This window comes from Perca flavescens, unplaced genomic scaffold (assembly GCF_004354835.1).
Source record: "Perca flavescens isolate YP-PL-M2 unplaced genomic scaffold, PFLA_1.0 EPR50_1.1_unplaced_scaf_8, whole genome shotgun sequence".
NCBI classification, from domain to species: Eukaryota; Metazoa; Chordata; class Actinopteri; order Perciformes; family Percidae; genus Perca; species Perca flavescens.
This window is the reverse complement of record NW_021166735.1, coordinates 275,310-289,629: the sequence shown is the minus strand read 5'-3', so window position 1 is coordinate 289,629 and position 14,320 is coordinate 275,310. Positions and strand designations below refer to the sequence as shown.

The window sequence follows — 14,320 nt, the reverse complement described above, 5'->3', positions numbered from 1 at the left end:
AGAATATGAGATTAAAGAGTAGAATATGAGAATAAAGAGTACAATATGAGATTAAAGAGAAGAATATGAGAATAAAGAGTAGAATATGAGAATAAAGAGTACAATATGAGATTAAAGAGAAGAATATGAGAATAAAGAGTAGAATATGAGAATAAAGAGTACAATATGAGATTAAAGAGAAGAATATGAGAAAAAGAGTAGAATATGAGATTAAAGAGTAGAATATGAGATTAAAGAGTAGAATATGAGAATAAAGAGTAGAATATGAGAATAAAGAGTAGAATATGAGATTAAAGAGAAGAATATGAGAAAAAGAGTACAATATGAGATTAAAGAGTAAAGAGTAAGAAATATGAGATTAAAGAGTAGAATATGAGAATAAAGAGTAGAATATGAGATTAAAGAGTAGAATATGAGATTAAAGAGTAGAATATGATATTAAAGAGTAGAATATGATATTAAAGAGTAGAATATGAGAATAAAGAGTAGAATATGAGATTAAAGATACATGTAAGATGTCAGTTCTTACTGGTAGTAGAATGAGATTAAAGAGTAGAATATGAGATTAAAGAGTAGAATATGAGTAGAATATGAGATTAAAGAGTAGAAAATGAGATTAAAGAGTGTAATATGAGATTAAAGAGTGGAATATGAGATTAAAGAGTGGAATATGAGATTAAAGAGTACAATATGAGATTAAAGAGTAGAATATGAGAAAAAGAGTACAATATGAGATTAAAGAGTAGAATATGAGAATAAAGAGTAGAATATGAGAATAAAGAGTACAATATTAGATTAAAGAGAAGAATATGAGAATAAAGAGTAGAATATGAGAATAAAGAGTACAATAAATTAAAGAGAAGAATATAGAAAAAGAAAATATGAGATTAAAATATGAGAATAAAATATGAGTAAAGAATATGAGAATAAAGAGACAATAAAGAGATGGAGAAAAAAGAGTAGAATATGAGAATAAAGAGTAGAATATATGAGAATAAAGAGTACAGAATATGAGATTAAAGAGTAGAATATGAGAATAAAGAGTAGAATATGAGACTAAAGAGAAGAATATGAGAATAAAGAGAAATGTCAGCTGTCTGTTCTTACTGGTAGTAGAACATGATAATAAAGAGTAGAATATGAGAATAAAGAGTAGAATGTGAGAATAAAGAGTAGAATATAAGAATAAAGAGTAGAATATGAGATTAAAGAATAGAATATGATATTAAAGAGTAGAATATGAGAATAAAGAGTAGAATATGATATTAAAGAGTAGAATATGATATTAAAGAGTAGAATATGATATTAAAGAGTAGAATATGAGAATAAAGAGTAGAATATGAGATTAAAGAGTAGAATATGATATTAAAGAATAGAATATAAGAATAAAGAGTAGAATATGATATTAAAGAGTAGAATATGAGATTAAAGAGTAGAATATGATATTAAAGAGTAGAATATGAGATTAAAGAGTAGAATATGAGATTAAAGAGTAGAATATGAGATTAAAGAGTAGAATATAAGATTAAAGAGTGGAATATGAGATTAAAGAGTAGAATATGAGATTAAAGAGTAGAATATGAGATTAAAGAGTAGACTATGAGTAGAATATGAGATTAAAGAGTAGAAAATGAGATTAAAGAGTAGAATATGATATTAAAGAGTAGAATATGATATTAAAGAGTAGAATATGAGAATAAAGAGTAGAATATGAGATTAAAGATACATGTAAGATGTCAGTTCTTACTGGTAGTAGAATGAGATTAAAGAGTAGAATATGAGATTAAAGAGTAGAATATGATATTAAAATAAATGATTATTAAAGAGTAGAAAATGAGATTAAAGAGTGTAATATGAGATTAAAGAGAGGAATATGAGATTAAAGAGTGGAATATGAGATTAAAGAGTAGAATATGAGATAAGAGAGATGTCAGCTGTCAGTTCTTACTGGGCTGGTCGTCTCCATCTTCTCCTCAGCGACCTTCAGGTTGGATTTGTACGTGTCGTTATCCGGGTCCAGCTCCAGAGCTTTCTTATAGTAGCTGGCTGCTTCTGTGTGTTTGTTGAGGCTGGCCAGAGCCAGACTGGAGACAGACAGACAGGCAGACAGACAGACAGACAGACAGACAGGCAGGCAGGCAGATAGACAGACAGACAGACAGACAGACAGACAGACAGACAGACAGACAGACAGACAGACAGACAGACAGACAGACAGACAGACAGACACACACACACACACACACAGGTGTTCCCGTTACTGGTTGTACAGCGTTCGTGATTCGACTGCTCTCTCTCCAACAGCCGAATGTAAACACGAACGCTACTGTCTTTATAATCTATCTTTTTAATAAACTGTCTCTACACTTACAAAAGGTCTCAATATTTTCCGTTTACATGTAGGGACCCTCATTATGCTACCGTGGAAGTGTGGTGATGTTTTGAGCCTAGTTAGTGGTGTAGAAAATAGCGATCTACCATCTGCCCCGAAAAACCACCGGTTTGCAGCAGCTTGTTTAAAGGAACACGCCGACTTATTGGGAATTTAGCTTATTCACAGTAACCCCCAGAGTTAGACTAGTCCATACATACCCTTCTCATCTCTGTGCGTGCTGTAACACTGTCTGACGGCTCCAGCATTAGCTTAGCCTAGCACAGATCCTGCAGGTAACTGGTTCCAACTAGCCTACTGCTCCAAATTGTGACAAAAGTGACAAAATAACTCCAACATGTTCCTATTTACATGTTGTGATTTGTAGAGTCACAGCGTGTACAAATAACAACGTAACATGAGACACAGCCATCTTCTAACGGTAAACAAACCGGGAACTATATTCTCAGACAGGCTTGCTGTGAGCATATCACTCCGCCCAAGTACTATATTCTTCCACCTGAGAATATAGTTCCTGGTTTGTTTACAGTTAGAAGACGGCTGTGTGTCAGCTTACGTTGTTTTTTGTACACGCTGTGACTCTACAAATCACAACATGTAAATAGGAACATGTTGGTGTTAGTTTGTCACTTATTGGGAGCAGTAGGATTACTGGAACCATTCACCTGCAGGATCTGTGCTGGCCTGATGCTGCTGGAACCTACAGACAGCCTTACAGCACACACAGAGATGAGAAGGTTATGTATGGACTAGTCTAACTCTGGGGGTTACAGTGAATAAGATAAAGTCCCAATAAGAGATGAGAAGGGTATGTATGGACTAGTTTAACTCTGGGGGTTACAGTGAATAAGATAAAGTCCCAATAAGAGATGAGAAGGGTATGTATGGACTAGTCTAACTCTGGGGGTTACAGTGAATAAGATAAAGTCCCAATAAGAGATGAGAAGGGTATGTATGGACTAGTCTAACTCTGGGGGTTACAGTGAATAAGATAAAGTCCCAATAAGAGATGAGAAGGGTATGTATGGACTAGTCTAACTCTGGGGGTTACAGTGAATAAGATAAATTCCCAATAAGTCGGCGTGTTCCTTTAAAGCTAGAGACGCATTAGATTAGTAAAACATGTCCCAGAGCACGGTCGGTTATTGAACCCTAGGTTCATTTTACGCCCAAATTGTCCTTTAACCCTTTAAGCACCAAAGTCGCAATATTGCGAGAGGATGCGGTACTGAATCAAACAGCTGTTTTCTCTGAATAGAGTGTTATACAGTACAGGCCAAAAGTCTGGACCCACCTTCTCATTCAATGTGTTTCCTTTTTATTTTCATGACTATTTACATTGTAGATTCTCACTGAAGGCATCAAAACTATGAATGAACACATATGGAATTATGTACTTAACAAAAAAGTGTGAAATAACTGAAAACATGTCTTATATTTTAGATTCTTCAAAGCAGCCATCCTTTGCTTTTTTTATTAATAAGGGAAATAATTCCACTAATGAACCCTGACAAGGCACACCTGTGAAGGTAAAACCATTTCAGGTGACTACCTCATGAAGCTCATTGAGAGAACACCAAGGGTTTGCAGAGTTATCAAAAAAAGCAAAGGGTGGCTACTTTGAGGAATCTAAAATATAAGACATGTTTTCAGTTATTTCACACTTTTTTGTTAAGTACATAATTCCATATGTGTTCATTCATAGTTTTGATGCCTTCAGTGAGAATCTACGATGTAAATAGTCATGAAAATAAAGAAACACATTGAATGAGAAGGTGTGTCCAAACTTTTGGCCTGTACTGTATGTCATTCATACTCCCCTCCACTAGTTGGCAATCATCCCGTACTTAGACCTTAGCTCAGAAATACGTCATCATGCTTCAATGCAAAATGTTTGAGGAAATCCCATCCAAACTTTGACTTTTTTGGTCAAAAGCGACTAGCGTTCCTTTTCTGGTGTTATTGGAGACTTTTGAGGTGTTTCGAGACTCGTGAAAGCACGTATCAGTCTACAATTACTGTGCAGGGGCTGCCGTGAGCCCCTCCCCCGTCCCCCCAAAAAAACTAAAAAACGCCTACTGTTTACATGAGTTTTGTAGTAATTGTTCTAGTTTGCGACTGTTTGCTTACAATTCACTTTTTCCCTGTTCATGTGATATGTGGACAACATAAATGGATGGAGGGGGGTAAATCTCATGAAATAATACAACTCTCTTTCAAAATATCAGGTATTTCATGGAATTTACATAATCCAATATGGCCATCGCCATATGACGTCATAATATGCAAATTAGTAGGGCAGCCACCTCTTAGTCGTTTTGGTTTTAGTCGACTAAGATTTCTTTAGTCGATTAGTCATTTTTTATGCTTATTCATGCTTAATTACTTATTTCCAAGAAACTTCTGAGCACATTTATGGTAAACACAAGATTTAAAGTGGTGCTTTTGCAGGATTAATTGTGGAGAAACTCAGTTTTACAGATGGTTAATTAACTACATTTATATTGTGCTTTTCTAGTCTTAACCACCTCTCAAAGCTCACAGCTCTGTCAATTAAATCAACTAATCGATTAATCTACAAAATCCTATAAGTGTTAGTCGACTAAGAATTTCTTGTAGTCGAGGACAGCCCTACAAATTAGATGGAAAAATGTACTCCCTAGATAAACGTTAGGTCATTGTGAATATTTGTTTCATTTACACTTTGTCTCTATCTCAAACCACTTTCAAGCCAGAGCCTTCTGAAATTTAGGTAGGGCTGTGTTTGATTGAAGAAATTCTTAGTCGACTAACACTCATTCAGTTGTAGCGACTAATCGATTAGTTGATTTAATCGACAGATCTCAAATCTGAATTTCTCCGCAAAGAGTCATGCAAAAGGATGCATATATTGAATAAGATGATGCCTCCTTTGCATATTTAAACACATGTCAGAGAACGTGTAATACAACAAATAACTGCCTTAATTAAAGTAATCAAAGTAGTTTTCACGGTGATATCTATTAGGTCAAATGTCAACCCTTAATTCTTGTGTTTACCAGAGATGTGCTCGTACGTTTCTTGGAAATAAGTCATTCAGCATGAAAAAAAATACATAAAACATGACTAATGGACTAAAGAGATCTAAATTGACTAAGCCCAAAACCACCGATTCATCCTGAAAACTCCGCTTTTTCAAAAACCAACACGGCTCAGTTCAAAATTTTGTTTCAAAACAAAACTCGTCATCTCTCGTCATGATTCGACATGGGATGATTTACGACCACTATACTTCATAGTGATGTTTGCTCAAAACAGAGCGACTGAAGTCTCATATGTCACTGGATTTAAATGAATGCCTCTGACTGCAGTAAATGCAGAAAAAAAGAAGAAGAGTCCAGGTCCTAACATCTGTCTTTAAAGGAATGTATAAAAATAAGACGTGTCTTCTGATTAATCTCAAAATCAGACTTTAACAGAGAAATTTGTAGCTTTGTGTTGTATATCATCACCTTTTATGATCAGCCCTAAATTTAGGTGTCAAAATCTAGTATTTTTAAAATTAAAACCCGGCGCCTAATAAAGGGTTAAAGGTGTTTTCGAGCCCCTAAAACTGACATTTGCAAACTCTGCTGACCCCCGTTTTGGTTTGGAAACTCCGAGGTTGCTTTGTAGTCTGGACGGACACAAACGGAGACCTTTGGAAACGAGGACACTGGGTGAGTATTTTGAGAATCTAAACTCCGACAGCGACTTCAGGACAGAATGACATCGGCAGCCAGCTGCTGCTGAGCTTGTGTGCGTTTGGTTTACTCACCCCATCCTCCCGTAGGCTTTGCTGTAGTTTGGGTCGATGCAGATGGCCTGTTCACAGTCCTGGACCGCTCCGGCATAGTTCCCCAGTTTACTGTAAGCTGCAGCCCTACACACACACACACACACACACACACACACACACACACACACACACACACACACACACACACACACACACACACACACACACAGTCAGACACACACACACACAGTCAGTGTCTCACACAAAACACACACACACACACACACACACACACACACACAGTCAGTCAGACACACACACACACACACACAGTCAGTCAGACACACACACACACACACACACAAAGACAGACAGACAGACAGACAGACAGACAGAGTCAGACACACACACAGTCAGACACACAGTCAGACACACACACACACACACACACACAGTCATTTTCTATATAAAAACAGTGTAGTAACATGTGATGTCAGCTTATTAAATGTGAATATTTTCAGGTTTCTTTTCTCCTCTGTGACAGTACACTGACAAAACAAGACCTTTATTTAGAGCTGCAACCAGGGCTGGGCGATATAGAGAAAATCAAAAATCACGATATTTTTGACCAAATACCTCGATATCGATACCGCAACGATATTGTAGTGTTGACTATTGATGCTTCGACAAAATATTTACACAATGAGATTTTGGATAAATAATCACCAGTAATGTGGATATAATGACTAAGTGGGTAAAGGTGAATAACTAGTATCTAGTCTCATATCACGATATTAAAATATCCAAAATCTAAGCAGATATCTAGTCTCATATCACGATATTACAATATCCAAAATCTAAGCCTGTATCTAGTCTCATATCACGATATTACAATATCCAAAATCTAAGCAGATATCTAGTCTCATATCACGATATTACAATATCCAAAATCTAAGCCTGTATCTAGTCTCATATCACGATATTACAATATCCAAAATCTAAGCAGATATCTAGTCTCATATCACGATATTACAATATCCAAAATCTAAGCCGGTATCTAGTCTCATATATATTACGAAATCCAAAATCTAAGCCGGTATCTAGTCTCATATCACGATATTACGATATCCAAAATCTAAGCCGATATCTAGTCTCATATCACGACATTACGATATCCAAAATCTAAGCCAGTATCTAGTCTCATATCACGATATTACGATATCCAAAATCTAAGCCGATATCTAGTCTCATATTACGATATTACAATATCCAAAATCTAAGCCGGTATCTAATCTCATATCACGATATTACAATATCCAAAATCTAAGCCGATATCTAGTCTCATATCACGATATTACAATATCCAAAATCTAAGCCGGTATCTAGTCTCATATCGCGATATTACGATATCCAAAATGTAAGCCGGTATCTAGTCTCATATCACGATATTACAATATCCAAAATCTAAGACGTATCTAGTCTCATATCACGATATTACAATATCCAAAATCTAAGCCGGTATCTAGTCTCATATCACGATATTACGATATCCAAAATCTAAGACTGTATCTAGTCTCATCACGATATTACGATATCCAAAATCTAAGCCGGTATCTAGTCTCATATCACGATATTACGATATCCAAAATCTAAGACGATATCTAGTCTCATATCACGATATTACAATATCCAAAATCTAAGCCGGTATCTAGTCTCATATCACGATATTACAATATCCAAAATCTAAGACGATATCTAGTCTCATCACGATATCCAAAATCTAAGCCGGTATCTAGTCTCATATCACGATATTACAATATCCAAAATCTAAGACGATATCTAGTCTCATATCACGATATTACAATATCCAAAATCTAAGCCGGTATCTAGTCTCATATCACGATATTCAAAATCTAAGCCTGTATCTAGTCTCATATCACGATATTACAATATCCAAAATCTAAGCCGGTATCTAGTCTCATATCACGATATTACGATATCCAAAATCTAAGACGATATCTAGTCTCATATCACGATATTACAATATCCAAAATCTAAGCCGGTATCTAGTCTCATTTAACCCTAACCCTAACCCATTTCACGATATTACTATATTCAAAATCTAAGACGGTATCTAGTCTCATATCACGATATTACAATATCCAAAATCTAAGACGGTATCTAGTCTCATATCACGATATTACGATATCCAAAATCTAAGCCGGTATCTAGTCTCATATCACGATATTACAATATCCAAAATCTAAGCCGGTATCTAGTCTCATATCACGATATTACGATATCCAAAATCCAAGCCGGTATCTAGTCTCATATCACGATATTACAATATCCAAAATCTAAGCCGGTATCTAGTCTCATTTCACGATATTACTATATTCAAAATCTAAGACGGTATCTAGTCTCATATCACGATATTACAATATCCAAAATCTAAGACGATATCTAGTCTCATATAACGATATTACTATATCCAAAATCTAAGCCGGTATCTAGTCTCATATCACGATATTACGATATCCAAAATCTAAGACGATATCTAGTCTCATATCACGATATTACAATATCCAAAATCTAAGCCGGTATCTAGTCTCATATCACGATATTACAATATCCAAAATCTAAGACGATATCTAGTCTCATCACGATATCCAAAATCTAAGCCGGTATCTAGTCTCATATCACGATATTACAATATCCAAAATCTAAGACGATATCTAGTCTCATATCACGATATTACAATATCCAAAATCTAAGCCGGTATCTAGTCTCATATCACGATATTCAAAATCTAAGCCTGTATCTAGTCTCATATCACGATATTACAATATCCAAAATCTAAGCCGGTATCTAGTCTCATATCACGATATTACAATATCCAAAATCTAAGACGATATCTAGTCTCATATCACGATATTACAATATCCAAAATCTAAGCCGGTATCTAGTCTCATTTCACGATATTACTATATTCAAAATCTAAGACGGTATCTAGTCTCATATCACGATATTACAATATCCAAAATCTAAGACGGTATCTAGTCTCATATCACGATATTACGATATCCAAAATCTAAGCCGGTATCTAGTCTCATATCACGATATTACAATATCCAAAATCTAAGCCGGTATCTAGTCTCATATCACGATATTACGATATCCAAAATCCAAGCCGGTATCTAGTCTCATATCACGATATTACAATATCCAAAATCTAAGACGGTATCTAGTCTCATATCACGATATTACAATATCCAAAATCTAAGCCGGTATCTAGTCTCATATCACGATATTACGATATCCAAAATCTAAGCCGGTATCTAGTCTCATTTCAGGATATTACTATATTCAAAAGCTAAGACGGTATCTAGTCTCATATCACGATATTACAATATCCAAAATCTAAGACGTATCTAGTCTCATATCACGATATTACAATATCCAAAATCTAAGACGTATCTAGTCTCATATCACGATATTACTATATTCAAAATCTAAGACGGTATCTAGTCTCATATCACGATATTACGATATCCAAAATCTAAGCCGGTATCTAGTCTCATATCACGATATTACGATATCCAAAATCTAAGACGATATCTAGTCTCATCACGATATTACGATATCCAAAATCTAAGCCGGTATCTAGTCTCATTTCAAGATATTACTATATTCAAAATCTAAGACGTATCTAGTCTCATATCACGATATTACAATATCCAAAATCTAAGACGTATCTAGTCTCATATCACGATATTACGATATCCAAAATCTAAGCCGGTATCTAGTCTCATATGACGATATTACAATATCCAAAATCTAAGCCGGTATCTACTCTCATATCACGATATTACGATATCCAAAATCTAAGACGATATCTATTCTCATTTCATATTACAACAATATCCAAAATCTACGACGTATCTAGTCTCATATCACGATATCACAATATCCAAAATCTAAGACGATATCTATTCTCATTTCATATTACAACAATATCCAAAATCTAAGACGTATCTAGTCTCATATCACGATATCACAATATCCAAAATCTAAGCCAGTATCTAGTCTCCTATCACGATATCGCAATATCCAAAATCTAAGACGGTATTTAGTCTCATATCATATTACAACAATATCCAAAATCTAAGACATATCTAGTCTATCACAATATTACAATATCCAAAATCTAAAACGATATCTAGTCTCATATCACGATATTACAATATCCAAAATCTAAGACGATATCTAGTCTCATATCACGATATCCAAAATCTAAGACGTAATCTAGTCTCCTATCACGATATCGCAATATCCAAAATCTAAGACGGTATTTAGTCTCATATCATATTACAACAATATCCAAAATCTAAGACATATCTAGTCTATCACGATATTACAATATCCAAAATCTAAGACGATATCTAGTCTCATATCACGATATCCAAAATCAAAGACAGTATCTAGTCTCATATCACGATATCGCAATATCCAAAATCTAAGACGATATCTAGTCTTACATCACGATATCGCAATATCCAAAATCTAAGACGGTATCTAGTCTCATATCACGATATCGCAATATCCAAAATCTAAGACGGTATCTAGTCTCATATCACGATATCGATATAATATTGATATATTGCCCAGCCCTAGGCTGCAACTACAGATTATTATAATGTTTTCTGACGGTGAACGTTAATGTGTGGCTGCTGACCTGTTGCAGTAGTAGACGGCGTTCTGATGGTTGATGGCGATGGCCTTGGAGTAAAACTCAACGGCAGCCGAGAAGTTCTCCACCTTCATCTGGTCGTTACCTGCAGGTGGAAACACGCAGCGCACCGTCTCGTTAACGACAGTAAAACCCAACTCAGCAGCAGCCTCGTTAAAGATACCGATCAGAGGTCTGAGATTAGAGGTCCGAGATCAGAGGTCCGAGATCAGAGATTAGAGGTCTGAGATTAGAAGTCTGAGATCAGAGGTGTGAGATCAGAGGTCTGAGATCAGAGGTCTGAGATCAGAGGTCTGAGATCAGAGGTCTGAGATCAGAGATTATAGGTCTGAGATCAGAGGTCTGAGATTAGAGATGTGAGATGTGAGATTACAGATCAGAGGTCTGAGATTAGAGGTCTGAGATCAGAGATTAGAGGTCTGAGATTAGAGGTCTGAGATTAGAGGTCTGAGATTAGAGATTAGAGGTCTGAGATCAGAGGTCTGAGATCAGAGATTATAGGTCTGAGATCAGAGGTCTGAGATCAGAGGTCTGAGATCAGAGATTATAGGTCTGAGATCAGAGGTCTGAGATCAGAGGTCTGAGATCAGAGATCAGCATGGTCTCACCGTCTGTTTTGAGCGCCTCGGCCTCTTCTCGCTGTTCCTTGCTGAGAGAGTTCTGGGGCTGTCGGGGAGCAGCGTTGTTGTTGACCTGAGACTCAGACGGAAGCTGTAACACATACACACACACACACACACACAGAGAGACACACACACACACACACACACAGACACACACACACACACACACACACACACACACACACACACACAGTAAGTAACCAACCTCCCGCAGTCCTCATATAGAACAGAGCCAGTGACGTTTATGGCTGCTATGGCGCCGTGCTAAGCTAACCGCTAAAGAGGGAAAGTTGCTGATTTTCAACCCTTCTATCTATCCATCCATCCATCCATCTTGTGACAAAATCCCAGGGGCTCGTTCGTACCTTGGCCGTTGCCGTGGCGAAGATCTCCGGTAAGGTCATCGGCACGGCGAGCGTCTGGTCATCAGTCGAAATCTCAAACGCCGTCTCCAGACACTGGACAGCAACTGTAGCAGAAAAAACAAGCTAGCTTTAGGATGGATGGATGGATAGACAGACAGACAGACAGACCAAACAACAAGCTAGCTTTAGGATAGATGGATGGATAGACAGACAGATAGACAGATAGACAGACAGACCAAACAACAAGCTAGCTTTAGGATAGATAGACAGACAAAAAGACAGACTGACAGACAGACAGACAGACAGACTTTAGTGGATTATAAATTTGATAACACACCAATCATCACAAGTCTTTTACCGGGTCAAAATAATAACAGTAACAAGTAGCGCTGTTTAAGTTCAATAAATGCAACATGTTTCCAAAAGTCTCATTTTAAATTGTGTTAAATAATCCTGATTTCAACACTGACCCAAAATAATCCTGATTAGGATCTTTTCCATAATCGAGCAGCTCTAATAGACAGGCGCAAAAAGATAACTATGAGAAAATCACAATAAAATCCAATCGTAGACAGACAGAGAGACAGATAGAGACAGTCAGACAGACCTTCTAGACTCTCTTGGGCTCCGGGGGTCAGGCTCCCGGCCTGCAGCTGGTCATGGAGGAACTGGAGGATGGAGAAGGCGAGACGCTTGTTGTCTGTCATGGTGACGGAGAGAGACCCTGGAAATAATACAACAACAAGGAGGAGAAAGTCAGCTCAGCTAGGCAAGGTACACAGACAGTACATGTCAGACATTCTCCCACCTTCTGCTACTTTAAACTTTTAAGTCTCAGGAGGTAAATATTGTGCTTTTCTTCTCCACTACAGGTCTATATTATGAAACCACGTCATAATATATATTCAAAAAAAGAAAGTCGTGATATTTCAAGAAAATAAAGTTGTATTTCCAGAAAAAATCTTAATATTTCAACCAAAAAAGTCGTGATATTTCAACCAAAAAAAGTCATATTTTTAAAGAAAAAAGTAACATTTACAGGAAAGAAAGTCGTAATATTTCAACAAGTAAGTTAATGGCTGAATATTAAACTACCCAGCAGTATATAAAAATGAGTTAAAATGAGCACAACCTTAAACATATAGCTACGGTTATTACTCTCAGTTTAGCCAGCCCCCTTTAGCATTAGCTTGTAGAAGAATCTAGAAGCTCTGGCTAAGTATAAGCTAAGCATGACCGTCTTAGTAACGCCAACACCAGCCGGCTAACATTAGCCATCTTATCAAATGAATCGTGATAAATGCAAGCTGATAGTAAGCAGACTGTTAGCCGTGGGGAAAGATAAGGGACGCGAGGTCAATCTGAACTGGAACCAAGTTAGTTCATTTTAGCTTAGCCTGCTAGCTAGCTTATGCGAATCCACTATCGAAAATCTGGCAGTTTAAACGTGTTTTGTATATCGGCGATGGAAAGTACGTGTAGGAATGAAATAAAGTAGAAATAATAGAAGCCAATATGTTTTAGGTAAATTCGGCAGCAAATCGTCTCAGTAGAGTGTCACTTAAAAGTCTTATTTACGCTACTTAACTAACGTTACTGCCCATTATACTCTGTATCCCGAGAGGGAATGTGAAAAACAATGGGCTCTCCCGGTACTAAAAGCTGTAATTGTATAAAGATAAGTGTAACCAAGTATTTGTTACATATGCCGAATTGTAGAGTGGTTCTCAACAGTTAATTACATGTTTTAAATGTTGTTCTAACATGCGTGTGGTTTTACTCAGAAGCAAAGCTATGTTGTATTAACAGAGTTTAAAAGGGGGTTTTGCGTGACGTGTTCTCCAAACCGCTAACGGCACGCCAAATATGTTTTCCTAGGACGGCGAAGGCATGCAACCGCCCTACTCTCACTCTGATTGGATAGTACTCGTTGCCTGCTCTGGTTGGATTGGTTATGTTTAGCAAGAATGTCAGGGTAAGCCAATCAGAGGCAGAGTAGGGCGGGACAAGCCTTTACTATCCTTGGGGTGAGGGGGACTCGCTAATGGCACAATGCTAACGGTTAGCCAGCTAGCTGATTACATTCTGGTGCTGCCGTGTAAATATAAGAAACATGTCATGCTGCCTAATCTAACACGAGGACACAGTAATGTGTTTTTCCTACCAGCTGTCTCTGTGTTTCAGGTGTGGATTAGCCCGGTAACGGATAAATTGACGTTAGCTCCGTTCCTTCGAGTTCGTGGCCGTCATTCAGCTAGCTTATTAGCTTATTAGGTTGTCGCGTTAGTTACGTCGTCATGCGTAGGCGCCGGCGTGGTGTAGTTCGTGTCGTGTCCGGCGTCAAGTTATCAGCAAAAACTACAATACAGAACGTTTGTCAAACTCGCCTTCAGAATAAAAGCATTATAACGTGAAAAACTAGAATACGTTGTT

The 14,320-nt window shown here is 36.9% G+C and overlaps 1 protein-coding gene across 1 annotated transcript in view; it reads right to left on the bottom strand.

Moving 5' to 3' along the window:
- Positions 1-14,213, bottom strand: part of sgta (small glutamine rich tetratricopeptide repeat co-chaperone alpha) — a 20,064-nt gene extending 5,851 nt beyond the window's left edge. Inside the window, exons 1-7 of the mRNA XM_028572789.1 lie at positions 14,052-14,213; positions 12,495-12,611; positions 11,888-11,991; positions 11,508-11,610; positions 10,885-10,984; positions 6,189-6,293; positions 1,949-2,084 (exon numbers count right to left, since the gene is read on the bottom strand). Of these exons, the coding sequence (XP_028428590.1) occupies positions 1,949-2,084; positions 6,189-6,293; positions 10,885-10,984; positions 11,508-11,610; positions 11,888-11,991; positions 12,495-12,594 (648 nt within the window). The 5' untranslated portion in view covers positions 12,595-12,611; positions 14,052-14,213. The remainder of the gene's footprint in view (positions 1-1,948; positions 2,085-6,188; positions 6,294-10,884; positions 10,985-11,507; positions 11,611-11,887; positions 11,992-12,494; positions 12,612-14,051) is intronic.
- Between the last annotated feature and the right edge of the window lie 107 nt (positions 14,214-14,320).